This window comes from Octodon degus, unplaced genomic scaffold (genome assembly GCF_000260255.1).
Source record: "Octodon degus isolate 3935 unplaced genomic scaffold, OctDeg1.0 scaffold00029, whole genome shotgun sequence".
Taxonomy (NCBI): Eukaryota; Metazoa; Chordata; class Mammalia; order Rodentia; family Octodontidae; genus Octodon; species Octodon degus.
In genome coordinates this window covers 14,749,053-14,769,557 of record NW_004524605.1, presented here as the reverse complement: position 1 = coordinate 14,769,557, position 20,505 = coordinate 14,749,053, and the positions used below count along the sequence as shown (strand labels likewise).

Genomic DNA, 20,505 nt, shown 5'->3' with positions numbered 1-20,505 from the left:
CACGCAATCGAATCAGCTGCTCTTACAACTATGTTATTGCTTACAGAACAATAATTGAGGCACCAGATAAAAATTACCTGGTCTAATAGGCAACGAACAATTTTCACTCAATAAAATTATCAGTGAAATCATTCATTTCATAACACCCTGGCTAATTTATTTGTTGACCTTTTAATATCCATAGCTCTTCAGTGGTATTAACTGCAACTCAGACAAAAATCTCTTGTTCATTTCACTTTCATTGATTTTTTTTCTATTGAGGCAATAACAGCTGCTGGAAAACAGCCTTTTTCTTTGTACTGTAAAAGTCAATCATGTAAGTTAGTGTCTTACGTGGATACAGTTGTGTTAGCTTACAACCTACTTTAATTTCATGTGATTCAGAAGTCTCCTTACCATGTTTCTAACAAGCACAGGGCTTTCTGGTGCATCTTCAGTCATGCGGTATGATGATACCTAATAAAATGTTTGGGAAGCTATCATCTAATCTGAATATACAATCAACTTTAGAATTTGAGAAGTATCCAAATTACCCACTGCATTTTCTCTAAGCTAAAATCTTTTGGATGCCTTAGCTTCTCATGGTAATAACTCAAAATATTTAATTGATCCATTTTGCATATGGCTGTCTATATTAACTGTGTTTGGAATTTTTCTGTGAAGACTGCAGACAAGTGTGCACTGGAATGTTCTATAGGACAAACATCAGCTGAATCTTCTTATATAATAAAATGCCCTGAAGTCTTTAGAATGCAGCGTTGTAAAATATAATTGTTACACATTTGGCATTTTATGCCTCCCTGGAAATAACCACTTGCTACCTATACCTCATTTATGCTCCTTCTTTCTATTTCAATTTACTGTAAAGTGGTCCTTAGCCATAATGAGAATGCCCCTTTCAACAGAAACATGTTTAATTATGTCCATGCTAAGTGTAAGTGACTCTTCCCAGTCATAGGGCTTCTGAGTAAAGAGTGCTTAAAGTGTGACACTGAAGTCTTCTAATGATCTGCGGTAAGCTCTATTTCGAGAAGTTCACATTACAAGAAAAATGAAAAATTTCAGGAATGTCTCAGAGGATTGGAAGCTAAACAGTGCCCAAGTGTTATTTTGGTTTATTTTACTCTTTCCCTCACTGCCCTTATTATACTGACTTTTTAGAATGCATTGTGGAATTTTCCATCTGGCTGAATAAACAAAAAGGAAGTTGGGATATCAAAGTACCCTCCAAAGAAATACACTGTGGTACAACTAGTATTTATTGGATTGTACATGGGCTGTGTGGGAAACTGGGCCACAAGAAACTTGCAATCAATTTTTCAACATTTTGGCTTCTCCCTCAATAATGTCACCCAGACTTTTGGAAGTGAGTGGAAAAAGAAGATTTAAAGTCCTGGGATCTGGGCAAAGTCTGAACTCTGCAGTGAGGCAGCCAGGTGAAAGCAGTGCTGATTTCATTGGTAGATGCTGATTGTCTCCAAATCAGGGAGGGTTTTACCCCTTCACTTTAATTTCTGTTGCTGATGGTGAGCTTGCTGCATTCAGAGCCTTCTAATAGAGGAAAGTAACCTGTGATAAACAGGACTCAGGAACACAAGCTGTGGCAGAAAAGAATGGCATTTCTTTATCAGGAATCATCTAACCCACCTTGACATTGTAAGGTGGGAGTTGTAGCTTATCTTCTGTGTTCTTCTACATCCCTCAGAAATCATTACCCAGGCAGGTGAGCATGAGTTCAAGCTCATGTTGTCCTCGCCAACTGCCAAATCATCCCTGCGCCTTAATTTTATGAGGGAATTTTGGAGTCCAAAAATCTAACTCCAAAATTTGAAAATTAGTGTAGTGTTGGTAAATGGCTTTATGCGTTGACCTATAATGTATATGAATGAAGAAAATTCAAGCTGTGTTCCATGATGATCTGGGTTTGAGTTTCTCAAAAATATTGAATTTTGTTTACAAATGGGCATATTCATGGTCAACTTGACAATGTCCCCTTCTACATGGAAGGCTGGATGTAGCCAGTGGCCAGGAGCATAGGACCTATGTATTTGAGATCAAATGCTAAAGAGAAGACTTCCAATGGGGATAAATAATGTTTAGTTTATCATTCAATAAAAGGAAGAATGAGTCAGCTCTGTCTGCATATTTGACAGGATGTGCCTAGTTTCCAAGGTGGTTTTCTGTGAATGTGCAAATACCTAAGTATTTTTAAAGGCTGGAGAATAGTTAATAAAAGGTTGATACACTTGAAGCCCAACTTCGTGTTGCTGGAAGCCTATGACTTGAGATAATGTCTGTGCTAGACATGATTCATTGTGTTAATCACAAAATTAAAGTGTAAGCACAAGCTAGCAGGAGGGAAAGAGAAAATTCATAAAAAAATTGACATTAAAAAAATTCACAGTGATCAAAACTTGACCTTTGAGAATTTATATATGGGATTAAAAAGCCTGTGGCCAAATGGAACACCAAATTTAAGTCTGCTTTTATAAACCATACCAAATGTACAACTGTCATGTCATCATATTAACCATCATTGCATTTCTTAAAATTAGCTATATTATCTGAGAATAAACTCTTCAGCAGGAATTTCTCAAGGCCTGGATTAGCTGATTGTGTCAGGGGCTTGGAGAGAGAGATTGAAATGTAGCCATGGCCCCGAAGAGAGTCTGGAGTCTAGCCGTGGGGAATGAAGAATTACATCCTTTGTAACAGCACTAAATGACCATCAGTACTTTGTTCTATGCTTGGTGTACACTGTCAACACTATTTTCTGGAAAAATGAGAGTGCTTAGGAGCTTGGGTGCCAGTAAAGCTGGAATATTCTTGATAGAAGAGCGTATCTACCAAGAGCTCAGGATCTTACAGCTGACACCCCTGGGGTTGAATCCCTCCTTAGCTATTGATCAGCTGTGTACACTCAGGGGAAGTCTGCTGACCTTAGACTCAGTTTCCTGCTGTGCCAAATGGTCATAAGAACAGTACAGTAAGAGGCTCTCAGTAAGGACTAAATGAGTTCATATTTTCAGTAAATGATAGCTCTGTCTTCCATCACTATACCACTCCCTTTAGTACTGAGCTTCAGAAGAGTGAAGGGAAATTCACATGGTTGATCCAGAGAAGAACATCGGCAGAAGGAATGCCAAAGGAGTGAGGGCAGAGAGGTAGGAAGGAGCCAGACCCTTTGCTTCTCGGCCAGGGGAGGTGGTATCAAGCCCAAACTAGAGGGCACTTACTCAGATGCAGAAGAGACTAAATGAAGCAGCAGAACCAGAGGATCAGAGTGTGGGACCCCCACTGAACTTAAGCGCTACAAAGTTAATGAGTCTTAAAGTTGATGGAGAGTACTAGTCACGTGATAACTGGGGCAGAAAGGAGTTTGAGAATTATTCACCGAGTGGTTGGTTTTCAACATGGAAAGTAAGCCTGAATCTTCTGTTTGTATCTGTAGTCCATTTAGCATTTTTATTGTAATGGTTCTGAGTCCTAAGTGAAACAAACAAGAATTACATTCGAACTATTTCTTGGAACCCTGCTGCTCATTGAGTCTCCCCAGTGTTTTTGTCAACTCTAAATAGATTTAGAATACAAATTCATTTCCCCACTCCTGTAATCAGCAACTGATGGTCCTTGCAAATTAGCTAAGACCAAATTTTGATCGTGAGAGGAAATAGATTGATAGAAAGTTACTTTTAAAGACTCCACATTTTATGTTTCTTTGAGAGAGAAGATGTAAAGCCGCAAGAAGAACAGTAATAGTCTGATTCAGGGTGTAGATTAGAGAACAAACATTGTCTTTTTAAGGAGAACCAGAGGCTTTTAAATATTTAGGATGCTGGTATTTGTCCTCATAATCCCCAAATGGGATTTAAAAAAAAAAAATCCAAGGATAGAATTAATTATCTTGTAAGAGTCTGATCTCTACATTTATGTTTGAAACTGCAAGTGGGGAGACATTTTAAATATTATGAAGAAGACAAAATCTCTCCTGACAAATAAATGCCTTGAAAAATTAGATATTAGTAATACCAAATGCTCTTTCTTTTTAGAATTACTAAAATTGAATATTAGAATCAAGAGACCCTTATCCTATGCTTCCTCCTAATGTCTCAAAAAATAGTACTTTAGGAAAGAATTTTATAGACAAAAATCTGTGTGAAATATCTAGTTCTTCCCCTTATGGGAAATTTCTTTTTTTTTTTTTTTCACATCCTAGGTTCAATCATTTCTTAATGTGAAAATTACAGATTTTTCAAATTACCATATAAAACTGCAAAAAAATTACACTTGTGACCACAGAAGAGATAGCATACACTATCAATTTGATTTTAAAAGCAATATATCTTTTATACTGCCTGTCATTTTTATAATGCCTTTTACAAATTTAATCAATACATTTTAACATTCTATATACTTTAAGTGCAATATACAATAAATATTCAAGTTTCATCTTAAACATGCTTTAGCCTTTAAATTGTTAAAACTGCAGTGCCCTTTCAATCTACTTACATAATGTCATAAAATATACATTTCAAGGTAAATGAAGTCAGCTGCTTCAATTTAGTCCCTCAAACTGGTAGTAAATGAGAGGTTAACACTATGGTGCCAAACCCATTATTGAGTAAATTTAGCACCTTGGACAGCTCTGTAAAATCTTTATTGCTTTCCTGACCTGCTTGTCATGTTCTGTCTGTGTGTTCAGTGGCTCTCAGCTCTGATTGAAAGGCAATATATTAGATCCCCAACACAAACACGCTTGGGGGCTAGTTCACTGGGAACGCAGTGACACGGAGGTGAGAGCAATTTTCTGGTCACCGAAATCCAAGCACCTTGCAGGTTGTCGCACTAACTCATGGAGGACCCAGAAATATCCTTTCTTCCCATTTGCACAAATAACTAGCCATTGTCAGTGCCAAATATGAGGCTGCCTCGAACCGCAAAGGCAGCACACTGTAGTGAAGGGCATTTTGAAATGGGCGCGATGTCATGTAAGAGGACAGCTTCCAGGACAAGAGGCCCAAGTTCACTCTCATTTCAAGAGCACTGGCCGGAAGCAAGGCTATGGTGATGGCACACCAGCAGTGCTGTGTCGCAGCAAGATGAGTCCCACTGCCACGGGTCACAAAAGGCAACATGGGAGAAGGTCAGAGAAAGCTGCAACTCAGGGAGACAAGATTCATGTGCCTCACTCTATAGGAGCAAACAGTGACCATCCCCTGGTACCTGGCTAACTACATCATCAAATCTTTATTACCAATAACATAGAAGACAAAAACATATTCTGTACACAGAAGGATGGAACTTTCTGGGATTATCCAACTTCAAAGATCTTTGAGTTAATTTTGAATTTCCATCTTCCTTTGTTCTGTGAAATTTATTAAAATGTCAAGGACCATTGTAAATTCCTGATGATAGTGTTGCAGGAGGGAACTTCCTAAGTGCGATGTTTTGGTGCCTCTTCCTGCGTTTTTAACAAAGAAGAGACCTGTGCCAGTGTTGACATTTATTTAAGGAAATAAATGAGCATAGACTCAGGGAAGTCAAATCTTAGCAAATAAACTTGATCCTGTTTTGTTTTAATCTTTCCTAAGAGCCAGATAAAGCCGTGAGGTTTTAGTGAAAATGGCCCAAGCTGAATTTGATCTGAGAATAGGGTTTAGCACACCCACATCGTAGTAAATCATTAACTGCTGTGGTCAGACTGCTACAACAAAAAGTGGTAAATTATCTTGCAGGTTGCATTAAGAAGTAAAGAAATGATTTCAGACATATTGGTTCACACTCAGCTGGTTCTATAATGCCTTTCACTCTCTACATGAAAAATAACTGAATTGTTTTATAAAGGCCCTGGCAGCATAAGGCAAGCATAAATGTTTATTGAGAACTAAAAACCCCTCTATCTCATTTTTAAATTTAGGACATTATATATGTCATAAGTAGTTCGTGCAGTATGACAACTGTTTCGTCTTATATTATAGAGGATTTAAAATTGAAAAATGCTAATATGTATCTAAAAGCTTGTCATTTCGAGAGTTGTTCAAGGAGTTTTGAAGAGGCTATGGTGACAGCAAAATGGATGCAATTATATCCCTATTTTCTGATCAGCGTCTGCTGTATATGAAAATTGAATAGCGCTGCTTCTGCATGCAGAACTTTATTGTGTAAAATATATAAAGTTAAACTTTTGTTTCAAACTTTCCCAACAGCAAGGAATAGTAAACAAATCTTCCTGAAAATCGCCTCTGATCATTATACCTACCCTCGGGTTTGATTCTCTGCTATACTTTCATTTGGACGTGTGTGAAGCTTAAGTTGTAAGCCTTTGAACATTCCAGTATAAATAACTCTTCAGATAATTAGGGAAAAAAAAAAAAAAAAAGAAGAAGTAAGGATGATTTGTTTTTGTTAGGAGCATTAATGCTTAAATTGTTTTTCTCTCTTTTTAACTTTTTATACTCTTTTGACCAATCTTGTATCTTACATGTGGTAATCTGAACAACTAATTTGAAGACAACAATATGCAATGTGAAGTCCTATCATTCTGTTTAATGAAATTCTGGATCATTTCTATTTTTTTTTTTTTTACTATTTCTGTATTCCCTTTAAAAATAAAAAAGTAATTATAATCTCAAAAATCTTACCAGCGCATATGTTTTTGTAGCCTACCCCATGTTATTAAAACTGTAGAAGCTAAGTGTGGAGGTACACTAACCAAATGTACAGAATAAGCAGCAGAGAGTTAGTCTAGGATTAGAAGGAGTGGGAAAATAAGGAAAATAACAATACTGAAATTGCAAGGAATTGCTATAAAAGAAACAGGTGTTCTCAGTCATGAAAAATTGATATGGGAGGTGCGTGGCTTCTGAGACCAGAGAATTTCTAGTGAGTGTGATACAGTAGCACCTGCTATATCACGGCTCTGCCACACCAGAGAGATAAACAAAAGAAGTTTAATGCTACATGCTTCTAGTAGCTCAAGATTGACTGGAATTTCCTTGAAACTGACCTGGCTGATAAGGTCATGGTTCTTGGAATAAGCAATTAAGTGCAAAATAAACACATCTTACAGATTCATAACATGCAGTGAATGGCATCGATTGTAGTAATCTAGTAAATGACCTCGGAATTGTATTTAGCAATAAACATAGGAGCGCTTCATCATGCCTATAGCAGACTACTGCGTGCTGTATTTCATCCTGCAGTACCAATGATGCTCACCTTTTGACTCGATTAAATGTGTGTGTGAACAAGGATAAATTGGTGATTTAGCACCATTCCAGGGATCCCCCAAGCTGCCGCTTTTATAGATGTGCTTCGGCAAAGTATGGCCAGAAAAAGTGGAACGCAATCATGTGAAGAGATAATGACAATCTGCCTTCACTCAGAGCACTGTGTCTGGTTTTCTCGCAACAGGAAGTGATACTCAAAAGGGCCGCAGATCTGGTGGAAGCCCTCTATGGGATGCCTCACAACAACCAGGTGAGCTCTCTCTGCGCTCTCAGCTCTGTGCACTTCCTCATGCAATGCAACATCTCAGACTTCTTGTTCTATGAGAAAGTATAAAACACATAAAAGCCATGCGCATGAGTTAAGAGCGTAAGTAATTCAAATATGGCATGTTGCAAGGCTGTTCAATCCTTCCCTCTTTTGTAAATCTTTTATTGCCATTTCTATTGAATCATTTTCCTTTACCAGAAAAAGTACTCTACTTAAAACTAATCTCTACTGGGAATGTACTTCATAATTGAAAAAGAGAGTTCCTGACGCTTTATTTTACTTCTCTTAGGTTTTCAAGCAAATTTAGAAGAAAAGGGTTTAATTTCTTCTCCTAAAATGTATAATGAGAAGTGAATGTAACTGTCTGCTTCTTTGTCATAGAGCAACTCCATGTATAGAACTCAACTTGCTCAGGAAACTGAGTATGACAAACCCTCCCATCTTTTTGCATATCTCCTGAGTTTAGGACACACATAGAATCCTACTAAAACTCAGGACCCTAGCTCAAGGGAACATGAGTCACACACACACACACACACACACACACACACACACACACAGAGAGAGAGAGAGAGAGAGAGAGAGAGACTCTCTGTGTCTGTCTGTCTGTCTCTCTCTCTCTCCCCCTTCCCCTCTCCTCTCCTTTTTCCTCCTCCCCATCCCTCCTTTTCTTCTCCAATTCAATAACTTCAGAGTTCCCGTGTGCTATTCATGGGGAAGGAAAAGCCCGTGCTGCTACTATTTACTAATCACAGTGAATTTTCAAAGTCAGCCAAACAGTGTTATGCATTCAGCTCCGTCCTTAAATAATGAGCATTCCTAAATGAGTTCTTTGCCTTTCTGGGCCTCAGTTTCCCTATTGGTGACACGGCACTGTGATGGATTGACTTCACAGCTTTGTCTCCAGAGATACAGGCACGAACCCCGTTTCTGAGAGCCTAAGCGTAGTACCGGCTTATACAGACACCTGCAAAGTGGTCCTGGTGGAAGTAATCACCCGGCTGGGGGTAGCTAAAGGGGCTATTCCTTTGATTTTTCAGGAGATTATTCTGAAGAGAGCAGCTGACATTGCAGAGGCCCTCTACAGTGTCCCTCGCAACCATAACCAGCTCCCGGCCCTCGCCAACACCTCGGTGCATGCAGGGATGATGGGTGTGAATTCGTTCAGTGGACAGCTGGCTGTGAATGTCTCGGAGGCATCGCAAGCCACCAACCAGGGTCAGGCGCCTGCTCGTCTCATCCTTCCCGTGTTTTCCTGATGCATCCCAACCTCATGCTCCACCTTGACATAAAACAGTGTTTGTTATTTAAAAAAAAGATTTTCTTCCCAACAGGAAAATTTCTAGCTTGCATGTATGAGATATTAGAATAGGATTTTGTTTCCAGTTTTCATCCCTGGAAATCTGGCATGGGGACTAGGAAGGATGCATGCATTTTTCCTTTTTGACATGTGACTTTTTACTGTAAACCATGATGACAGATCCCAAAGAAGGTTGGAATTAAAGTGCTGAGGGTCCATAGCACATCTCTCTCACTCAGGAAGGGGAACCTGTTAACTGCAGGGTACATCTCTTGGATTGGGATTTATTTCTGCTGCAAAATAATAATTTATAGGCTGTGCCTTGCCACTTCTCATGCCCCGGCTAAGTATTTATGATCTCTTAAGAAATGTGTCTTTTGCTCACTTCCCATTTAATCACAGACCTAGCACCACCAACCATGCACATGAATCACCCAGCCCCTTCCCTCTGGGTTGGAGGTAAGGAGCAAGAAACAGTCCTTCCTGGGCCCAAGTCTCCCAGGATCACCCCTGAGACACGCCACCCTCACCCTTGGTTTCACCCTCATCCTTAGGTTTCACCCGCAACTCAAGCAGCGTGTCACCCCACGGGTACGTGCCGAGCTCTACCCCCCAGCAGGCCAACTATAACTCTGTTACTACAAGCATGAATGGGTACGGCTCTGCTGCCATGTCCAACCTGGGCGGCTCCCCAACTTTCCTCAATGGCTCAGCTGCCAACTCACCCTATGCCAGTAAGTAAAAGTGTGGTCTGTGACCTTCCCACTTTCCCTGGGAGAACCTGTCACGGTGGGGCCTACCCTCAGGGCTCCTCTGTCTGAGGGCCGCCATCCTGCAGGGCACTGCCCCCGTTGGGCTCCTAATGTGGTGGTGACCTCTGAGCTCCTAGCTTCCCTTGCACCTGCAGCATTGTCCCAACAGTCAGAACTTTGTTGGAACCAGAGCCAGGCCCAGGTTGTCGTGCCACACACCATTCATAGAGTCAGATGGAGCAGATTCCACGTCAACTTCTACCACTTACTAGTTGGAAGCTCAGACAAGTTTGTCCCCACCCAAGCTTCAGTGTTCTCACCCATGCTAGCACGCCCACCAGCCATTGCTGTGAGATGTGGATATGATAATGTTCACTGTGAGCTTGCTCTGAGGCCTGGCACATGAGGAAAAGTTCAGAAACCTGAGTCCCAATCACAGGGACTTACAGATAATAAATTGCTGTGCTACGGTGAAGTGACCACAGCCTAAAACTTACAATCTCCCATCAAGGAATTTCATTTACTTTTTTAAAAATTTTTTTACATTTTAGGGCAGGGTCTACAGGGTGTTTAGGGTCTCACTACTAGATTGGACTCATAGTGATTTGCCTGTTTACAGCCTCCCAAGAGCTGGGATTACAGGCACATGCTACCATGCCCAATCTCAATTGCAGTCTCAGTGCACCCTGGGTATCAAAGCCCCAGCTCCTGTGCCTGCTTGCAGGTGCTTTAATCTGCTGAGCTATTTGGCTGGCCCTTTCATTTACTTTTTTTTTTTTTTTTTTTTTGTGGAACTGGGGATTGAACTCAGGCCCTTGCGCTTGCCAGGCAAGCGCTTATTCTACTGAGCTATCTCCCCGGCCCTCATTTACTTTTTAATGCTTAGGTTTTTCTTTATGTTTAGAGTGTTCTTTAGAATATTATTTTAATTCTGTTTTTCCAAAACATTGGCAAAATAAAACATACGCTACAAATATTCTTTGGTGGCTCGTCCTCGTATTAAAGAAGTTAAGCTAAAAGGGTGTGCTCTGGTACACACAGAGGATATCTAAGGAAGGCCAGCAAGTTGGCATCTCATGTATAAGACACATCTAAAGAACTTCAGCGGACGAGCATCTCTCTATAAGATGTTGTGAGTTGTGTTCTCACAATCTTTTAACTTCCCATTGTGAACTTTTCCGTATGTAACCAAGTTCATTTTGGAGAGTGAGGAACTCCAGAGAGGTGAAATGCGGCCAAACTCATAGACATTTGCAGGAAATCAGAAGATTGCTGTTCAGTGAAAGAATATTCATGATTTTTAAAAACTAGCTTTAGCTGAAAATATTTTAACAATGATGCTGTCTTCCATAGTGCAGATGTGAAATGTGCAAAGTTTTTCAAATGTCAACTTTGGCTTTTAAGAGTTATGTCTGAAAGCACATACAGAGCTGCTTGCCTTGTGCATGCCCTTCACACTCGGGGCTTGCTAAACTTTTATTTTTTCTTTGTTCGGAAGCAGCAGATTGTTGAACAACTGAAGTTCCACAAATAATCTGCATCTATCATTTTCTATCTGCTTGAGAGTCAGTGTTTAGGGTCAGTTTCACATTAGATCCTGATTTATTGAGAGATCGTCTCTCATAGCTCTATCATTTCAGTGTTCTCCCATCTATTCAATCAGAAAATGTTTCAATCATGACCTGAAAATTAAAAGGTGGCACTCTTAATTAAATCAATAACTAATTGCTATATGGTAGCAATTCAATTTAGGGGCTTGGACGGGCTCCCCTTTTAAGCCTGTACAGACACCTACCCAGAGACCTCAGCCTGAGATTGCATCTGTCGGCCTGCGAAACTCCGAACATTTAATTTCCATTAATTGATTTCCTCAGTGCTCACAAATATAGTATTAAATTCTCAAATAGGCTCTCAGATGGGACGGTTTTATCTGCATAAATGCAAATAAAACAATAAACACAAAGCCCAGCTGATTTGAATTTTTGCCTCTGTAATATTTAATTATTCATAAACCATTCATGTTGAAAAATTCCAACTGAATAAAAAATAGAACAAGACATTCTACTGGTGAACACACTTTCTGGTATGGTGGCTGATAACTAATAACGTTATAACAAATGGAGCCGCTTGGCTATATTTCACGCCTTTCTCTGTTAAGCACCCCCTCAAGCCCCCCACCTCTAAATACACATAATGATCACATTTGCCAATGAGATTAATTGCCTTCCTCAGTGAACCAGCAGGATTTCAAGTCTACGAATATTTAAAAATCAAACCTCCAGTGCAGGAATTTTGCAATTTAAATGGGTGTTATTATTGAGTGTATTTTCACATTTACAAATCCTAAGAGATATATAAAAATGCTGGCCTCATTAAAAGAAAAGTACAGTTTAGAAAATGTTTGTGAAAACTCTGAAGATGTCAGCGCTGTGTTCTGCTCCATAAAGCATTCAATGGGCTTTGGTTGGGTAGTGCCTTGGGCTGAGAACAAGGGGTCATTTCCCCCATGGTGGGTGCTGCCTATGACCAATTTGATTCCCACTTCTCTAAATTGCTAAAGCTAGTAGGCCAAGGATTAGGCTGCCCACATTGTTCATTGAACTCTGGTGGGCTCAAAGGAAAGGGACTTTCCTGATTAGAAAGCATTGCACTTTTACGTCCTAGCCTAGAAAGCCTGAGAGAGTAGAATCTGTGTTCTGCTCCATAATGTGCTCAGTGAGCACCTTCATGTGTGCTGCCTTGGGTTGATTAGAAGAGATCATTTCCTCTGATGGAAAGTGAACTACTATGCTAGGGACTTAGCAAGCCCACAATAAACACACAACTCACTGATCACCAATGATAAAAGGAGGCTGGCCAAATAGCTCAGTGGATATTAAAGCATCTGCAAGCAGGTACAAGGGTCGGGGTTTTGATCCCCAGGCCTGCAGTGCCAGCCCTGCCCCCGGGGCACACTGAGACTGTGATTGAGACTGAGTATGGTGGGGCCTGCCTGTAATTCCAGCACTTGGGAGGCTGTAAACAGGAGAATCACTCTGAGTCCGATCTAGTAGTGAGACCCTGAACACCCTGTAGACCTTCCCTAAAATACAGAAAAAAAACCCACAATAGAAGGAAATATAATAGAAAATCTCCCCTCCGCCCACCAGCCAGTGTACTTCAGTTTGTTAGTGACCTAGGTAACAGTTCCTGTTGCAGTTCTGGTTGCTCCTGTGTCTTAGAAATAGCTAGTCACTCCAATGCACATTGTAGAATGCAGCCCCCAATTGACAAGCCATTCTGCCTCTGTACTTCCTGCTTGTCTGTCCCATAGAAGCCCAAGACCATCAGAGATCATGACCTGCTGTTCTGGAAATAATCTCCCAATCAGTGCCCCTTCATGTAAATAAATCTACCTCCAAATCCTTGGCATCCTTCCGGTGTTTCTGCTTGCCGCTGCAGGAACACATCTGTGTTAAGTACCAAGTGATGAATGTGGACAGGGCCTGAGAGTTTAGGAATGGTCCATGCCCAAGGATGCCTCAGCAGGGTCTTCACAAAAGGGTGGGATCTGAGCTTCCTACTCGCTGGAGGCCACCAGGGGCCCTGATTTCCCTTTCTTTCATCATTCTCAGTTGTGCCATCCAGCCCCACCATGGCCTCCTCCACGAGCCTCCCCTCCAACTGCAGCAGCTCCTCTGGCATCTTCTCCTTCTCACCAGCCAACATGGTCTCGGCCGTGAAACAGAAGAGTGCGTTCGCACCTGTCGTCAGACCCCAGACCTCCCCACCTCCGACCTGCACCAGCACCAATGGGAACAGCCTACAAGGTAAGCTCCAGGGTGAACAGCCTACCCAGGTCTTGGGAACTTCCCCTCCCAGGGTCTGAAGCAGGAGCACACTACTGCTAAGGGGGTCAACCTTGGCCCTACCCACTTCTCTGTTCCTCTGTGTTCCCTTTCCTTGGTCTGGCCACTGGTCGTATTCACCCCTGCTCTGCTGAAGCTGTCTGAGGAATTCTCTTTCCAAATTCAGCAGTTCTGTCCAAGCCTGAAATTTGCCTTGACATCCCAATTTACTTAGGCCATTGTGTCTCTTTAGTCTTCTCTCCTCTCCTGCTGTCACCATTATCAGACTAGTCTTCTGTCTGGCAAGTTCAAGCAAGAGAACTCTAGCACATTCTCCATGTAGGGTTTCTCCTGGGACTGGAGTTCTCCTAAAGCAGGTTACTCAGCTTCCCTTCCTGTCCCTACACCAGAGTAAAGGCATGCAAGGCTGACGACTGAGGGGCTGGCTGCAGCCCAGCGAGAGCCTCAAGGTTAAGACATCCTACATCGAAGGACCAGAAACCCTAAGACAACACTAGCATGTTCTGATTAATGATGAGCTTGTTCGAGCTCATTGCTAATCACAAAATGTGGGAAGTAAAAGACTCATCAGGCCTTGGGTGACCTTTCTATTCCACCTGTGAAAAATGAAAGTAATCCATGACTTAAAAACAGTTCCACAGAAACCTCCCATTCCTCTCAGGTACTTGGCCTGGCCCCAATGTTGGGCTGCACAACCTCCAGCTTTCCCCTAGAGCAGGACTGTGCAGAGCCACTCACAGCCTCTATCTTGGAGATGAGAAAACTAAAGGTTGGAGGGGGAGCCTGACTCCTACCAGCTGGTGTGTGGCAGAAGATAGCTTCAAAGTCAGGCTCAAAATTTCATCTCTTCTTTCCATCTCCCAAACACTTTATTACTCACAGGGGGTAAAGAGGACACATCCCAGATGCCCAAAGCAACCAGCAGGGAAATAAGATCAATAAAATAATCAGCCACTGAAGAGTGTCAGGTTCTGTGTTAAGCACGGAGCTGGCTTTATCTGATTTGATCCTCATAACTTCCTGATGAAGTAGGAAAGCTTTCAGGATCACCGCCCTACAAATGATGAAAGGAAGCGTTGGGCAAGTAGCTGCCACCGCCAGTGCCCGCCAGCAGTGGAAGGAACGCAAACCCCCACGGGGTCTCTGCCCTTGTCCCCTGCGCTACACCGCTCCCCATGCTACCTCTTCCCCATGGCTGGCAGGTTGCACAGAGAGGTCAGCCACGGAGGCCAAGGAGGGGTCAGGAGAGCAGGGACACCTCCAGGGCTTCCTGGTCTGTTTCATGCATGTTTGCACTCATGTGCAGATTGTGCCAGGTGCTTTGCGCTGACGTAAGCACACTCTGATTCTCTCAGGGACCATATGATGTCAGCACTGTTCCCATTGTATAGAAGGGCAAGTTGAAGCTCAGTTTGCCCAAGGCCACCCTGCAAAGGATGGGGCCGAAATAGAACCTGCACCGTGTGACCTCAGAGCATGAGCATTGTTTCACTCTGCCTCTCGGCCTCCTGTAGGGCTTTTCAAAATATTTCTCAGAAACCTGCTGGCACATTTGGCACAGCAAAGCCACGAATGCCCAGCAAAGCATGCTGATGCCCTCCCTGTCACATATAGTGGCCAAAACATCTTCTTTGAGGAACGAAAGAAATACTCTGTCTGTGGAACTAGATCTCAGGCAGTGTTATTTGTGGTGGGAAATGCCCGCCCCCACAAAGGGGAGACACCCATTCATGCCAGGCTGATTCTTTTCAGCTAAAAATAATGCTTTGTCACCCTCACTACACCTCCAGCTGGCACCCGAGGGGTGGAATGCTTAAGCGCCCATGACTTGGAACTGTATTATGCAATCGGAATGCATATGGGAAGCAGAAATTTACCATTCTTGAGCTGCCAGTTTCAATGCTGGCTAAATGCTGATTTGCCTCAGGAATAAGATATAATGGGGTTTGTATTTAACAGCTGAAGGGTTGTCCCTGCCACTGGAAGTTGTATCATTACCTACAGTGAGGCTGAGTGTCATCCTGCCTCACAGACCTAGCGGGCAGCGGGAGGGGCTGAAGACAGGGGCGGAGCCCAGGCCATGGAGCTGCCTAGATTTTAGCAGATCTAGTATGGGGAGGGTTTGTGTTATAGGTGGCCATGCAAAGCCTTCAGACACACACAAGACGGGTGGTTTTGTGTCTCAGAGCTTATCCAACCCAATACTGACTCAACCACTCTTACAGAGACTGTTCCTGCCTGCCAAGAGCGGCTGGGTCTCCGCCCCCATGTTGTTCTAACAGGAGATGCAGGACCTGGAGGGCTAGGGGTCTGACCCGGAGACACACTTTGTGCAGGATTTGCTGATGTGGTTAACCCTGCCCTCCTCTTCCAGCCAGACAGGTGCTGGTTGAGGACACGCTCTGACTACTGAGCTATTGAGCCTGATCAAAAGAAGGAGAAAAGGCGTCTTTTTGGCAGTCCTGCCTTGTGCCGATGTCCTTACTTTAGAGCACAGGTCACCATGAAGTGTGACTGCAGAAGTCAAAGCCAGATCGCTAGAGACCTCCTCCTGCCAGCCCACTCTACCCGGCCTCTGTGCTCACCAGACTGAGCCCCACGGGACCTGTGCGTCCCTCTCTGTGTGCCGTCACAGGCAGAGCCAGAGGACCAACTCAGTCCTAGGGGAAGTAACACTGTTTTTCAGAAGCTCTTGCTTGGGTCTCGAGGAAAAGTGGCATTCTGGCCGTGAGTTGCAGCCTTCCTTCGTCTTTCACTGTCTAGACTCCACCCCTCCTACTCAAAGGGGACGTAGGTGAATAAGGCCCACTGAAGCATGTTATACCTCCTCCTCTCCCTCCTCCTCCTTTGCAGTAGTGCAGTGCCACCTACTTCCCTGGGACCCAACTAGTTCAGAACTGTGATCATTAAGACAGGGCAAGTGGTGAAGGAAGAGTTGGTTAAGCAAATTGACCATGTAAACAAGATTAGAGGGGACACACTTAGACTGTTTAAGTATTTTAAAGGCCTATTTACCTCCAACTACCACTCTGTTAATTACACATCATTCTTCTCTTAAGCCTACTTCTTCAAGACCTCTCCACCGGCAGCCTTGTACCTCACCTCCTCCCAACACGTAGTACTGCAGGTACACGTGGCACTGATGAGGGTGGTGTCCACGCTGACACAGGATGGCTGCTTCGAGATGTAGAGGTGGCTTGTGCAGAATTATTCAGTTGGCAGGGAGGGAAGTCTGCCATGTAGGTGCTGCAGATGCACCTTCCTGTGCCTTGTCCCTATTGTGCCATGATGGGTCAGGCACATGGGGACCACACTAGCCCAACTCTGAAATCTTTATCCATACAATGAAAGACAGAAGAGCTACATCAATAAAGCAGGTCCATCAGGAGAGGCTGTGGACATGTTGAGGAAGGAAGCATTAAGGAGAATTCAGAGCAGTTTCATGGTAGAAGCTGCCTAGAGACTATCTCCAATAAGGACAAGCGGCTTCCAGCACAGGAAGATGGGGAAAGGGTCATTTTAAGCAGAAGCACTAAGGACAAGCCCAGCCAAGAGGCAGAGGCAGGCAAGTCTTGGATAACAAGTGGTAATAGGTATGTGGTCAATGACCATAGTGTGGATGCCAAAAAACAAGAATAAGGGTGGAAAATGAAGGCAAGTCCCACTGCTTCTTGGGTATTTTATAACTTCCAAGTTCTGCTGAGATTCCAACTGGCTCTGTCTTCCAGGTATTTAAGACCTTTGAAAGTTTAGTGTGTGTCCAAGACACTGTTTTAGGACAAAGTAACACTTGGCTTAGTACTTTCAGAGCCCCATAAGATGTTTTGCTAAAAAAAGTAAAACTGTTGTGGTCCAGGGAATCTGGAAGATGGCGCTTACTGAATCACTGAGTTGGAGAGATGTGATGAACATAAGCTTGCTATTAAAGATGCTGAGAAATCTTGTAGTTTAATTTCTCATAAAATCCACCGACAATGACTTCCAGGACTCACATGGGTACCAAAATCCACAGGTGCTCAAATCACATATGTAAATAGTATAGGACTTCCTGCAACTTCCTTTGCATTTTGAGTCATCTCTAGTGCTCCTGTTATCAAACACAATGATGCAAAGTGACTAATGTATTGTTTAGGGGATAATAAAAGTCTTCACATGTTCAAATAGACACAATTTGCTTTGAATTTTATAATTTTAAAAAGATTTTTTACATTAACCACCTTATTAATAGTAATTAATAACCTTGCATATATAAGGTACAGTGTAACATTTCAGCATGCATGCTTGTTTAATGATCAGAGTGATAGGTTTTAATGGTGTCGCAGCAGAGAAACACGCAGAAGGAAAGGGGAAAGGGGCTTTATTATAAAGGAAAAGGGACTTCATTATCTTAGAGGACACAGAGAGAATTTGGGAAGATAAGGAATTCTCTGGATTGGAACAAAGGGAGGCTGAGGCTTCTATGGACTTTGCCAGAGGTGGGGCTTGAGGCGGAAGTTTAGATAGACCTGAGGAGCTGATTGGGGCCTTCCCTGAGGTGGAGAGAAAGGTGAAAGGAAACTGTACCCTGGGCTGAGTTGGAGAAGAAGGGCGGAGGTGGTCTCTGGGAAGATGAGCTGTTGTTTTAAGGGCTTCAGCCATATTAGATGACCACCATGAGAATTCAGCAATTCTTACTAGGGCCATAACCTATCACAGAGTAGCTAGCATATCTTTTACCTCTGATATTTATAATTTCTTTAAGGTATACTTAAAACTCTGTCTGCTACGTACTTTGAAATACTAAGTTAATTGTTGTCGGCGGCCGTAAACCTGCCTCTTACGATACAGCTCTGGAAGCTCTTTTTTTCACCCTTCATCTCTCCCTGTCCTGCTTCCATGGCCCATCCAAGGCTATGTGAACCACAGTTGTATTTTTTATTTATATGAAATCAACTTTTTGGGGCCAGCCAAATAGCGGATTAAAGTGCCTGCTTAGGCAGATGCAGCAGCTGGGGTTCGATCCCCAGTGTGCCTTGCTGGTCCTGCCACTGGAGCACGCTGAGATGGTGATTGAGACTGGGTGCGGTGGTGCCTGCCTGTAACCCCAGCTCTTGGGAGGCTGAACACAGGGCAGATCACAACAAGTCCAATCTATGCAGTGGAACCCTGTAGACTGTGTGCTAAAAAAACCCCCAAAAACAAAAAAAATCTTTAAAAATTTATGTATTTGGCACAGGGTCTCACTATGCAGCTCAGACTCATAGTGATCCTCCTGTTCTCAGCACTGGGATTACAGGTATGTGTCACCACACCTGAGCTCATTGCCCGAGGGCAGGGCTGGCGCGGCACGTGGTACTGGGGATTAAACTCCAGGCCCTGCACTTGCCTAAGCAGGCGCTTAGTCTGCTGAGCTATCTTGCCAGGCCAAAATCAACTTTTTAGCTATATTTTACAAAGCTTTGTAGTTGACGTTAGTTGTACTTAACATGTTGAAAAGAGCTACGTAGGCAAATAAATTTACCAAACTAAGTGGAATGCAATTGGGCCTCCATATCCCTGCCTTTGGTATCTGCAATTTCAACCAACCACAGATAAAATATCTGGAAGACATTACACTAAGCAGAATAAGCCAGACACAGAGAGACAAATACCTCCATGCTTCAGGAAATGCAGCTGTACTTTGGATTGAGAGGTGAACATGCGCAGAAAACTCCTCCCCTTGTTCTACAGATGAGGTCATTGATAACTCCTGAGCCTAGTCCCCAAGTGCACCGGTTTTTGGGAGACAAAGAACTGAGTCACCAGTTATGCTCAGCCTTTGTCCCTAGGAATATCCTCTCTCCTAAAGCCCGTATGGCCCTCAGAGCATGGCTTCTGTCCAAGAGGCTTCATTCATTGAGAGAGGCAGCTCCAGGAAAGCTGTCACATGCACTGGAACCCCACTAATATAATTCTAAATCTTAACCATATCCTGCACAGTCTGTGCAATGGGAACATTAAAACCCAAAGGCCAGGGTACATGCATGGGACTACGTCAGCACCTTGGTTCATGAACTTAGTTGCTCCACCATTTTGGGAAAGATGGCATGTTTGTATTTGTATAGGAAAGGTGACCACAGTCATGTTCATCAACCAAAGTAGAGTCTGAAAATCACCATTTGCCTGAACCAAACTATTCACAAACTGAGGTGCCCCATAGTGTCCACGTAGTGTTTCTTTTCCTCTGCACCTTCTCGAAGCTCAGCTACCTCCTGAGCCTACACATTCTAGTACCAAACCCTGTGAAATTGTTTTCTGCATGTACACACTCAGTTTGTGTAAGAGCTCACCCCATCTCTGACATACAATTCTTATACCTCTGGTGGTTTGTGGAAGAATATATTCCATCCTCTTTTCCCAAGGTCTCTCAGCTCTGCCAAACATTTCTGATTTGCCTTTGTTCTTATCAAAGTGTGGACATTTTGATACTGGAAGTGGATTTCCTTTCAAACCAGTAACTCCTTGGGTTTCACCAGAGAACGTGATCACCCAGCGGCTGGGGACAGCAGCAGAGCCACCACAGTCTTGTGATATCTTGGCACACAGTGTTGAGTGTGGTTTCCTTGTGGGAATTTTCTGGCATGCTGGTGGCATTTCTGGAACATTCCAGGGCTTCGGCACCCATCCTTCTCACCCGCATAATTAATTTTTAGATTGCACCACAGACACAAGGACAATGGGAACACTGTGAAGCCAGATTTCCTTATTAAAGGTTTCTTTCGCAGCACATAGGCTACAAGGCCACCATGAGCATTCTTTTCTAAAATTTACATATTTCCGTTTTCTCAGTTCAAGTTATAGATAAGACTTGTTATAATTTTCTGATACTATGCAAATATGCTGAAAAATTCCTTCACTGGAGGGGGTTCCTCAGCTCCCACTAGATCCCTTCAAAAACTCTGGTGGCCAGTGAAGAGGAAAGGAAAGGGGGCCAGGCCAAATCCACCCCCAGGATTCCTCAGATATGCTCTGTTTGTTTCTACTCTCAGTTATTTGCTAACATGGATAAACTGGGCTATTTCAATCTTTTCAAAAATGCCCATCTAGGGCTGGGGAGATGGCTCAGTGGAATAAGCACTTCCCTGGCAAG

General features: G+C 43.0%; 1 protein-coding gene across 3 annotated transcripts in view; it reads left to right on the top strand.

The window, feature by feature from the left end:
* Ebf1 (early B cell factor 1) overlaps positions 1-20,505 on the top strand; it is a 402,224-nt gene that overhangs the window by 375,556 nt on the left and 6,163 nt on the right. For all 3 annotated transcript variants that reach the window (XM_012514323.2, XM_004629396.2, XM_023713136.1), the window contains 4 exons: positions 7,414-7,479; positions 8,538-8,715; positions 9,352-9,531; positions 13,164-13,358. In XM_012514323.2, coding sequence (XP_012369777.1) covers positions 7,414-7,479; positions 8,538-8,715; positions 9,352-9,531; positions 13,164-13,358 — 619 coding nt within the window. The remainder of the gene's footprint in view (positions 1-7,413; positions 7,480-8,537; positions 8,716-9,351; positions 9,532-13,163; positions 13,359-20,505) is intronic.